This window comes from Micromesistius poutassou, assembly GCF_964030765.1.
Source record: "Micromesistius poutassou genome assembly, chromosome: 11".
NCBI lineage: Eukaryota > Metazoa > Chordata > Actinopteri > Gadiformes > Gadidae > Micromesistius > Micromesistius poutassou.
The window spans coordinates 9,095,292-9,108,110 of NC_140281.1; the positions used below are offsets into that span (position 1 = coordinate 9,095,292).

The 12,819-nt window shown below is 42.9% G+C and overlaps 1 protein-coding gene across 1 annotated transcript in view; it reads right to left on the bottom strand.

Moving 5' to 3' along the window:
- The window catches only part of cntnap2a (contactin associated protein 2a), a gene marked incomplete at its 5' end in the record, with an annotated part of 370,887 nt that overhangs the window by 44,092 nt on the left and 313,976 nt on the right, over positions 1-12,819 (bottom strand). The window contains one exon of the mRNA XM_084474889.1: positions 4,925-5,095. Coding sequence (XP_084331015.1) covers positions 4,925-5,095 — 171 coding nt within the window. The remainder of the gene's footprint in view (positions 1-4,924; positions 5,096-12,819) is intronic.

Below are 12,819 nucleotides of genomic sequence, written 5' to 3' on the forward strand. Positions count from 1 at the left end.
CACTGAGAGAGAGAGGGACTAGGCCCCCTGACAGGCATTAGTAAGCTGAATAGATGGGCTCTGCGTGCACGGTGCAACACCAGAGGGCGAGGTGGGGGGACGTCGCTTATTTTAAACGCTGAACCAAAGCCAAACATATATCAGAATACCTCCACAATACCAGCCCGACGGCAGGCGCGGTATATTACATTTATGCGAGCGTGTGTGTTGTGGCGGGGGTCGGTGCCGTTTCAATGCAAGATGAATGTCTTACAACTTTTTCTCTTGGTTTTTTTATGCTCCAACTGCCAGAGGAAATAAAAACAAAAGTGCCCTCCGAGCTCAGCCCTGCCTGCTTCGTCTATTTGCATAGCAGTGATGGATGCCAGAGGTATAAGTCTGTTTGTGTGTGTGTGTGTGTGTGTGCGTGTGTGTGTGTGTGTGTGTGCATATTAGGGAGATATACAGCTACTAGCCTGGAGGAAATCCAGCTGAGCTTGTTATTCTGTTATTTGTTTATCTATTAATCTTTTAATATGGAGGCCGGAGGAGCCCCACTCTAAATATTGTGCGGACTAAGTGGTAACTAAATACTGATAAACGGTTATTGTGTGTGTGTGTGTGTGCCTGCGTGTGTGTCTGTATGTGTGTGTGTGGGTGTGTGTTTGTGCAAAAACCTCATCCTTTTAAAAATGTTTACCGATTGTGATCATCAATCCATTTATATTTTATTAATTGTACTAATTTCCCCCCCTTTATCCTTTATTGTCTTTCAATTTTCACCCAACCTGTGCCCTGCTTGCTCTTCAGTCACACCGGAGAGAGCTACCACACAGTCTGGACCAAGCAAGCAAACAAACACCACTGTAACTGCACAGCACACCACAGGCCTATTCAAATGAAATGCCCACTAATAACAATATTATACTAAAAACTAATCAAGTGATTCATAAAATCCTCCTTAGAGGCCAACCACAGGCACAGCACACAGAGAACTTGGACTGATCACATTGAACTCTAATTCTTTCATTCATTCATCGTTGATATTCATTTAAAATGAAATGACCTTAAATGACCTGAGGGTGGGCAGGGTACAATATCCAGTAAGCCCAGTGTTGTGATTGCCCTAAATATTGGGGGGAAAAGTTTTTCGATATATCAACAAGGAAAGCCATTATAAATCCTCAGACATCATATATATATAGTGTCAAGATGGAATACTGTTTGCCTGATGGCTTGCAGACTATTAAGGTCAGAGTATAGTCGCGAGTGTGTGTGTGTGTGTGTGTGTGTGTGTGTGTGTGTGTGTGTGTGTGTGTGCCCCTCTTCCTTGCGCCCCTGCTGTGACAGGGCTTGAGCATCCTGCCTTTAATGCTATGTCATTTCATGCCCTGACTGGATTGCAGCAGATACAGTTTAGAACCAGCGAGAGGGCACAGATTATCTTCCTGTTCTTGTTTGTGTGTGTGAGTGTGTGAGTGTGAGTATGTGTGTGTGTGTGTGTGTGTGGGTGTGTCTGTGTGTGTGTGTGTGTGTGTGTGTGTGCGCAATGCAGTGCACACGCTTGCTGTGAGGCTAAGATGATAGCAAAGGGAGAGAAGAGAGGGAATCGAATAATGCGCAACGCTTCAACCCCCGAGAAATACATGCACACACACACACACACACTCTTGCACTGCCTATCGCTTCGTCCCTGCTGTGCTACCATGGGATAGGACACACATACAGATTGTGTGTGTGTGTGTGTGTGTGTGTGTGTGTGTGTGTGTTTGTAATTATGTGCACATTTGTGTCCATGAGGGTCATGAAAGAGAGAGAGAGAGAGAGAGAGAGAGAGAGACTTCAGGAAACAACCAGTGCAGTAAAGCATTAGAGTCCTGGCAGAGGGAAGACGAGCCACATGAGGGTGTTAGTCCTGTGAGCTAACAGCAAACAGGCTAGCCTAATGTTTATAGTCATGGCCATCTCTTTGGCTGCAGTGTCACTTCCATCCATTTGGAACCTTGTTCCCTTGATGTAAATCGGGGAAGGAGACCAAATGGAAGTCTTTTATATTCAATTGGCATTCAGACACAAAATGGCGGATGGAATTTGTATATGGAATACAGAACTGCCAATTCTCTCGCATTGAGCGTAAGACTGACGCAAATGACCCTCTTTATAACCCCTCATGCCGCGCACCTCCTATTTTTTATTCAAATTACGCACAATTTTGCTATTGTGTGAACCTTTTCAATAATATATCCTTGTATATAATCACACAATGCCTGCCCAAGCCTGGGTTAGAAGCGTGCACAGCTCTTTAACTCTGACTGCGACCGTGTGCAGACAGAGCAGTGTTGTGTGTTATGTGTGTGTGTGACTGTGTGTGTGTGTGTGTGTGTGTGTGTGTGTGTGTGTGTGTGTGTGTGTGTGTGTGTGTGTATGTGTGTGCAAGAGAGAGAGAGAGAGAGAGAGAGAGTTTGACTTCAGGAAACAACCAGTGCAGTAAAGCATTAGAAGCCAAGGTTAGAAGAGTGCAGAGCTCTTTGAACTCTGACTGCGACCGTGTTCAGACTGAGCAGAGTGCAGCAGAGCGAGTTCGACCCAAAGGCACATTGTGGAAGAGACGGCACGCTGAAGCACTGTGAGGTTAAGTGGTCCAAGTTTTCAGATCATTTTGGATTTGGAAGTAAGTAACACGGCAACGTAAATTGCTTTCATCGTCATAAGATATGGTTTGACAGTGGCGTAAGTAGGTTATTAAGTGTCCAGGTACAATAATTGTTATGGGCCCCCCTAGTACCCAATACAATTTATTTTAAAATATATATTGTTCAAATTCCAATTTGAGCAAATGCACTTACATAAAATGAGTGTTGGTTACTTTAAACAAACAAATTGATTCAATTCATGTTCAACAGATGATAGTATATCATTTAATAAAAAATACCACATTTCATGAATCCATACTTTTCAACATTTTAAAACTTTGGCATGTTGATTTCTGTGATATCTGTTATGGGTTAAGGGAGACTATGGGCATGTTTTGAACATCATTCACATGACAGAAGTCCTTTTTCAAGTTGTCATGCAGTGATTAAAAGGTAGGTTGATCAAGTATTGCCAACCAAAAGGCAAATACTGCCACAATGGAGGGGGTTATGTTGGACTGCAGACTTGGTTCCAGTCTGGCACAAAAAGTCCCATACACACTGGTCCATAGTGATCATTGACCACCTATAATTTTATTGTTTGGGTAAGGATTAGAAGTTATGAAACTGGGGAAATGGGTGGAAGTAGTCATGCTTCAGGGCGTGGTGGCGGGCCGAAAACAAAATGTGCCACTCAAATATCACTCCAAGGTCTTCTGAAAGCGTGGCAGCCCTGGGAATGTTCATAAACCTCTGAATTACCATGTAATTGGCCATCCATCAAGCCGGTGATGTCTATTCATGAAAAAATGGCATACTTCATAACGTGCTGCAATGATTAATTTAAGGTCTGTGACTAGCAAGTGAGCGATCAAAAGTGCAGTGAGTCATGTGACCTGCAGGATCATGTGTGAGACACCAGCCTCCTCATAGACAGAATTGAGGAAATCCTTTCCTTGAAATCAAGACGAAAAGTGAAGCAATTGAGAATTTTACTTCTAAAAGTGCACGAGTGGTTGGTGTGTGTGTGTGTGTGCGTGCGTGTACGTGTGTGTGTGTGTGTGTGTATTTGTGTGTGGGCCTTTGCGTGCACATGTGTTTTGTGTTAGCAATAGCAACCTTGTCCTCGTTTTCTCCACATCACTTGACATGAAAAATGTGAATAATCGGAATGACACATGATCTGATTAACAATGAATGATCTGCAGTGCCTGCGGCGCTTGTGTGAACGTATCCATGTGAGCCTGTGCGTTTCCTTAATTGCACTTTCCTTTTTTCTCTATGTATATGTAACCAGGCCCAGACTCCTCTGCTCCGTTGGAATACAAACGGGAGGATTCAGTAAACACAGATTCATAATGGCCATAATTACAGAACACGGTGATCACTCCAAATCTAGGACTGTTCTCCCTTTCAGTGCCATAGAAAGAGTGCAGCGTTCTGAGGAAGAGACACATGTGGTCCCTGGTGCTACTGTGTGTGTGCGTCTCTCTGTGAAAGCATTCAACGACTTTCTTACTGTGGTAAGGCTCCACCATTCAGGGATATAGACAGGATCACGTCCAAATCCAGTGTGAACGTTGCTCAGTGATTGGAGACTGATCCAGGCTATTTAAGATAAGATACCACATTCTTTAGAAATATATCTGAAAATGTTCCTGTGTCACAAGGTTCCATAGTTACGCAGACATTGACTATTTAGTAGTGGTGGATTTCATGATTCATTTGAATGAATCAGTTTGCGTCGGTCAGTTCGCCAAGAAGAGTCGTTCGTTTGTTCGTTCATTTGCATTTCCGGGAGAGGTGAATCATGATTCTCAGTCACTGAGTCGGTCAGACTCGGCTCCTCCCTCGTTCTCGTTCTCAAACGAATCACGATCGTGCAATGGTGCAAACGGTCATCAATCAACACAACATTAACTAAGTTCCTTTTAGCGGAGGAGCGCTTCATGTTTGGAATCGGGATGTTGTTGCCCGGCTGGCTCTGGTGACTTCTCAGTCCTTGAGTCTTCACCTCTAAACACAGTCAGTGAACGAACGGTGACTCGCGAGTCAGCGACTAGTGGGTGGAGCTGGGAGTCGAGTCTCGGCGAACGAACGATACGAACGAGACGAACTGAAGCGGGGAATCAGGTCGGTTCGTTCATGTTAAAGAGTTGTTTGTTCGAATTGATTCGTTTGCGAACGAGCCATCACTACTATTTAGTCATTTTTGCGTACACTTTTAACCAAAGAGGTCCACAGGGGATTTGCTCACATACACACACACACACACACACACACACACACACACACACACACACGCCACTTACATTTGAGCTCCAAGCGTATGAAGTCTGTGTTCCCCAGGTTCTCCAGGAACACCCCGTAGGGAGCGCTGGTCTTGAAGTAGAAGGAGATGTCAGCGCTGGTCTCTCCCTGGAAGGTGGAGAAGTGGAGGTAGGACGAGGGCGTGGTGAACGACGCCGCGTTCCAGTAGTTTCCTGTGAAAGCACATTGGACGCATTGAAGAAACAGAGTTCAGACCCCAATCTCTGCTTCCTGCTTGTAGGTATCCTTGAGAAAGAGGCCCTACCAGCTCATTAATGACCGGTACATTGATTTATTGTAAATTAAAGTCGCTTCGGATGAAACAATCTTCAACATGACTCAAGTAAATACAACCGTGAACAGTGTCTCAAATATCCCCACTCCCCATAAGTAAATTAAGTTCAATCATATCTTTTGTTGTTGTTTAAATCCAAAGTGACTTTGTTACATTATTAGTCAAAATCAAATTTATTTTTTTCTTTGATTTTAAAGTCAAAGTCAAATTTATTTGTATAGCACAGTATCATACACAGTGGTTATTCAAAGTACTTTAAAATAAATAAAATAAAATAACAAAATAGAAAAGTAAAAAAAAAAAAGAAAAAAAAAATATATATATACAAGTAACAACAGAATAAAACAAAACAAGATTAATTAAAATCAATAGAAAATAAATGTTTTTTTAAAAGAAGTTACAGTTGGAGCAGATTTCATTTGATTAATTAATTAAGAAGCAGGTTGTGGTTAGGCATAGTATTAGTACACACCTCATATCAAACTTTCGAAAAAAAACACAGGGACGTCAGGGGACAGGGACATGTATACGCCTCCATCGACTCATCACAAATTCACGGTACTCAAAGCAAACCAATCGATGTTCGTGTTGGTTGAGTGGTGATGCACAGTGGACAGGTGAGGACAGCGCTCTCTTGGGTATCTCCGTTTTACAGCCTGGGTGGTAAGCTGTGGAGATACGTGTTGACATGGCGACGGGCCGCAATGAGCCTCCGAGATCACACGGCGGAGTCACACCACATGGCTGGCTGCAGCCTATTAATATCAGCCATGAAGACAGCACTAGGTCTGTAGCAGACATAGATCCTCCACTGCATGATTCTGGATAACAACTTTTCTAATGACTTCTGAATGGGGTGAGCCACTAATGGAGAACGCTAATGAAGACAAAGTAGCGACGCACTAAGCAGCTGCTGATAAATTATTAGAGTGTGGTTGATGAAGTGCTCTTTTTGTTTTTTTTACTCTCCGTTCCTCTCCTCTTCCTTCCTTCCTTTCCTCGAAGCTAATCTCCGTTCTACACTCCTCTCCTCACTCTTCTGCTCTCCTGTACTCCTCTCTCCTCACCCCTTTAACCTATCCTCCCCTCTCTCCGGCTCCTCTCTCCTCCCCCTCAACCCTGAAGCAGCAGCCTCCCTTTGTCACTGCGAGGATGAGAGAGAGAGAGAGAGAGAGAGAGAGAGAGAGAGAGAGAGAGAGAGAGAGAGAGCTAGAGAGAGCGAGAGAGAGAGCAGGAGCGAGCAAGAGAGGTTGTCTACATCATAATGATGTGGAGAACAAGAGGATGTCAGGGAAAAAGGAAAAGAGGAATAGGTCCTGGAAGGAGGAAAAGAATGAGTGAAGGGGCTGAGGGGCTGAAGGAAGGGAGGGAGGAACACAAGAGAGGCTTGGCGGGTGGATGAGGGTTGGTTGTGTCACAAAGCCGCAGGGGATAAAGGGGAAGATATTGCAGATGGAGGTATGAGGGGAGGGGGTGGGCGGAGGGAGCAGAAGAAGGAGAAGGTGACAGGGTGTGAGCTGAACGATAAGGGAGAAACACGTCCGAGTGTGGTGACCTCCTCCACAACATCGCTACCCTAATGTGTGCGTTGAGATAGTTTCCTATGCGGATGAGTTTGTTCCCTGGCCTGTATGGTGTGTGTTTAAAGTGTGCACAACCCTTTTGTGTGTGTGTGTGTGTGTGTGTGTGGGTGTTTACATTTGTATACAAATGCATGTGCCTCCTGGTTCAGTGTGATAAGCCATCCCGAGTGACAGCACTGGACTCCACCTCTCCCCATTCGCCTAACATGCTGTCATACCACACGCACGCACGCACGCACGCACGCACGCACATGCACACACACACACACACACACACACACATCAACAAACATACTCACAATCTACAAAAAAAGTACCTTCTGATGATGTCTTTGTGATAAGTTTGTTTGAAGTTAGCATGCTGCTTATGGCAACATTGACAATTATTTATGAAGGTTAAATCAGGGCGTATCTCAGACACACACACACACATACACACACACACACACATACACACACACTAAAAACAAGCTGATGTGCACACACACACAAACACACATCCACACATCAACCCCCCCACCCAAAGTTTGTGATAAAATCAGGAAGGAAACATGGATTTGTTTGTGTGTATCTGTCTTCTAGTCGTTCCTCACTTTCACCATCATTAAAAAAAATATTATTATTTATGTGATCGGCTCCATCATAGCTTCATGGAAGAAAACCCACACTTGAAAAAATAGATTTGTGCAATTATGTCGAAATGCTATTTCAATCCAAGGCAAAGGTTGAATGAATAAATAAAATGGTTGCAATTGCATGAAGGTCTAGAGGCTTAAAAATCAAATGTATAAGCTTGTAAATACATAAAGTTCATAACACTGCTGCTGCTTAGACAAAGCAACAGTTTTACAGCTGTGCCTGAGTCAAACCATAACAACAATGACATATATAGCCACGGGTTTTGCTTTAATACTCATCATCTCTATAATGCACTGTGAATGACCGCAAAGCATTCATGGTTAATTAACGCAATGAATTAATAAATTTCTGCGCTAAACAAATCAACCCTGGAATGTTTTGTGATTCAGTTAACGCGTCGGTCAGAAGATAAAGACAGCATGCAAAGCTGTATATCTCCTACACACAGCGACAAATGGCACCAGACTCTGCGCTAGAATATAGTGTCACCTTGTAAATAACATCAAATATATAAATGTAAATAAAAGAGAGAGAGCTGGAGAGAATATGATATGGTAAGAGTCAATCGAATCACCGGACAGCCACGCAGAGCGAAAGGAAAATGTACACAAATGAACCAGGGGAAGGACCCGTGGAATTGTTTTTTCTTTCTTTTTTTCCGTTATGTTAAGGAAACAAATATCCATAGCATAAGGACACATTGAATGTTATTGAGGGGAGGTTTTCACTATAAGCCCTTTGGGGGTTTCTTAACTCTCCAACACAGTCCCTGCTATGCTTGCTTTTCTATACTTTTGTTGTCTCACTGCCTTGTGCAAATACATTTAAGTATTGGAGTGGGGTGGTGGTTTGGGAGGAGGAAGGGGGTGGCGGTAGGGGGGTGGGGGGGAGGGGTTTAGGACAAATAAACTACCAGTGCCAAACCAAACACTGGCGAATCGCGGGCTGCCAGAGTCGCAGATGCCGGTGTTTGGCCGGGGCCCCTGGAGCACATTCATCAGTAGCATATTGAAATGTTTATCAAACAAATGTCTCTATAAAGCCTTTGCCTTTGCACGCGCCTATGCACGCATGCACAAATACACACACTTGCACACTTGCATGCACATGCGCACACCCTCGATGTCTCTCTGGATGCATACAGATGATCTTGTCAACATTTGTTTTGTAACTGATGTAACTTGCGATGCGGAATAATGTATTATTTAAGTTGTTTCAGTTGTGAGAATGCATTGTCCTCCTGTACATATTTGATTTTTTCTCTTTCCTGTTCTTTGTTGTTGGAATACAATTTCTTTGTTCAAATTGTAAGCCCACTGAAAAAATAAAAAAATCTGTTAAAAGTGACCAAGGGTTCCCCAACAAATTGCTCCTAATAACTTTTAGTCTGCAGAATTCAAGCTCAGGAAGAGGAAGGTTTATATATTTATATTTATTTTTTAAGTGTTCATCTCTTATGTTCAGGCCACATTGAGAGAACTGTCAGGCATTTTTATTTATTAATTTTTTACAAGAAAGGCTGCCACCTGACAGAATATGAAGTGGTCCTGTGGTCCTGTTCCCCAGCTCTGTGCTCCCAAGGTAGTGTCTAATAGAAAATATCCCCCTCCGTCATCACTTCCTCTCGAGAAACCGTCTCTGTCTCATTGCACCAGCCCCTGTAGCCTTGTGGCTGAATGATGAGGCCTTAGCCACCTCTCAAACATCCTCACTAGCCTCCTCTGTGAAAACCTCTCTCCTCTCTAGCCACCTCTTTCTTCTCTAGCCATCTCCCTCCTCTCTAACCACCTCCCTAGCCACCTCTCCTCTGTCCTAAAAATAAGTTTCCCTTCATCATTGATGAACTGGACCGAAGCAACATAAATGGCTATAATTACGTAAACACTTACTGCTGAACAATTTGGCGATTAATGCGTACATATAAAGTTGTTTCTGACAAGCACTTATTAATATTATTAATACAGTGTTATATATTGTTATAAGTACAGGATTAAGCCCATTTTAATCTTGTTATTGTTTATCCCAGAACACGGGAAAGTAGTACATACTATTGGGGACACTGAGAGGAAGGACACAAATGTTGTTGTTATTAAATAAAAAAAAGGATGTTTGTGGTTGGAATAACACTTTGAATTCCAACTAATAACAGATGGATTGTGAAAACCCTGACAATTTGTCCAATTGTCCATTGACAAATATTCTAAAGAGAGATCAGAAATGATGCGGCGAAAACCTTTACGTTTTATTTTTTTCATACACTAACTGCAATGTTTAACTTTTACAAACCGCTCCCACCAGTGGCGGCTGCTGGTCTTTCAAAGAGGGGAAGCTCATTTTCGGCCTACATCATATAAATTGTCAATTTATGTATATATATATACGTATGTAAATGATGCTCTCTGTTCCTTTTCAAGGAAATGGTCTGTCATACCAACTAGCTGTCTTTTCCACTAACTTGACCAGTGCCCTCTCAATGGCCAGCAGAGCTAGGCTGCTTAAACGGCCTTGGCCCATTGTGTTACTGGTGTAGGACTTGAGCCGCTTTAAAAAAGCTCCTTTCTACACATGTAGATGTAGCTACAGATGTAGCTCTAATTGTTGCCACTAATGAAAACAGTTTGTAAAGCTGAGGCATTGCACTGTCCAACTCCATATCTTTAAGGAAGAAATCACACAGCTTTCCTCTTCCACTCTGCAAGTCCTGATCTGAATACAGGACTTGAAGTTCAGACCTCAGGCTCCCTGAATCAAAGTAATGGCCAACTACCAAAACGATATTAAACTTGAACAAGGAAATATGGGAATTATGTTAAACTGAAGCAAGGAATTGTGTGAATAGGTGTATAAAATGTACAATGAAAATTGTCTAGCAATTTCGCCAAGCAAATCAAGAAATAGGTTGCAGTTCGTCTTTCGACTCACTTGCAAAATCTGCGATGGGATTGAGGAATGAAGAGAGCTCTGGTGACTTTTTATAGTTCAAAATCGCTGTCAATCAAACGGCAACTCAGTCTTTCGCAGACCCTCCAATCATCACGCAGAAGCCCAGCGTCCAGGCCAGCCCACTCCTCCATTCACCCCCAGAGACGCTGAGCATCCGTGGGAGGGACATAATCGCAGCATTATCCAATGACTGTTGACTTTCGACGCACTAAAAAAAGCTGTTCTATGCAGCCCCATTGAAGTGGATGGACGCTGAGCTTCAACAGGCAAATGCACTGTGGCTCTACGGGAGTGTATGAGAAGGAAATCGAGTCAGTCGACCTGCGATAAGCAGCTGATTCTGAACTAACTCGTCTTCGAGATGGACGTGTTCTAATGCATTTTTAGTCAATGAAATGTTAACACAACAGTATATATTTGACCATTTAATTTTTTTAATTTTAGGGGAAGCTGAGCTTCCCTTGCAGTCTTATAGAAAACGCCACTGGCTCTCACACAACCCTGTGCCAGTATCACCACCAGTACCCAACCTGATGCTATTTCATATTTCATACCAAGTTATGTAATTAATTTGTTTTTAAATTCCCTGTCCTTCAGCTCTGCCTCAGCCTAGTTGTCCAAAACCCTGCCATATGGTGTTTGTTTTTACTACTTCCTTGCTATACCTCATAAAAGCACAACGTTTAAACTGTGAGTTTGCAAAAATATGTTTTTTGGATGACCAAACACTGTGGAAACAAGATCATCGATCTTGGGATGATAAGTTGATTAGCACTGGTCGTTCATGAGTGAAGCACGATTGTTCTGCCCTCAAGTGGTCAAACATAACTTATTTCGGCTTTACATTCCATACTGACTGCCGCTGGTGACAGCTTAATAGATTTCACCTCTGGCCGGCAAACCCGAGAACCTGGGAAACTTCAGTGAACCGTGGAGGGAAACATAATGAGAATTAGGTGACGCTGGGTCTGGGAGCCAACTGGGTGATTCATCTGTCTTCGCATGACCAGGTGGGTCATGTGCCAATGCGTCCAGATGGTAAGGATGACCGACTGTTCTGACCCAGGTTATTAACATGGATGTATGAGGGAACACGACCGCAGGCGCAATCACAGAGACACACACTGTCAGCCATACGGTGTGTCAGACCCAATTTCCAGGCACATTTTGTCTCTCTCATGGACGCTATGCAGCCGGGCACACACATATACACTACCACACGCACAAATATCTTCACCCTCTGTACCATCAATGTTGATGAGTGACCTTTATTATCTCTGCCCTGTCACTTCTTCCTAATGAGTTCCTGTTGCTCATCTCATTTGACTCTGCTAACAGCCTGTTTCACTCTCAGAGTTCAGCACAAAAGTCGCGAGGAACTTTTTAAACTAAGATCCCTAAATAGTCGTCTTGCGACAGCAGAGACACTCGCACACGCAGATGCAGGTGTCTGAAGGTGAGGTGCTTAATGGTCAAGGCAGAGAAGGTCACGCTTGATAACATAGCTGAACATAACAGAGTGTCTATTTAAAGCTAAAGTCGCCGATTTGTCAGAGAGTTACCCAAGCGTGGGCTTTTCTACGTGATGCGGTCAGTGGACTTAACAATGATTTTTGTAATAATACTAACATTAAAAAAAGAAAACCTTTGCTTGGACTGCATGAGCACCACCTACGCTAATTGGGATTGCAGATTCTGGCATTTATTCATTCTGTTGCTCATTGATATTGTCTTGTTGTGGTCATTATTTATTTGTAGTATTTTTGTAACTGGGAATAGACCTCTGAAGAATAAGTCCCGCCTCCGAGGCTCCCGGTTCCCTCGGTCAAATGTCTATGGGAAATAACATGGGTTTTTTGAATGATCGTACATAACAAACTCTGTAGGTGGCGAAGAAGTAAAAGCTGCATCACGTTTTTAACTACACACTTTTTCCATCTAGTTTCCACTGGATTTTTAGATTGTCTGTGCCGTTAAAGTAAACGATCATTAATGCTAACCAGGAGCTAGTTCCAATCTGCACAAACAAATATGACATCATGGTAGGTTGTTGTCACAACCTACCATGATGGTCATTTCACATGTGATTTCAGTGGTCTATAAAACTTATTCGCTGGCGATAGATAGTTCAGGTAATTATTCCACACTTGTCATTTGGGCACTGCAAATAGTTTTTATCTGGTTTCCTAATTAAGGTGCACCTTAGATCGTTTCAAACGTTTATCCAAACGAGACGCCGCCGACACACTGTTTGCTTAGGCAGGATGAGAGAGGACCTTTGTTATTCAACAAACAAGTCTTCTAGAAAGATGCTGGCGAATAATTACAATAACACTTGCTAGTTATGGCGGGATACTGGTTATTATTAGATTCTTATATAAAACTCTGTTCTTACTGTAATAATAATGCAGCCGACAGTCAGGCACGATTCAAGTAT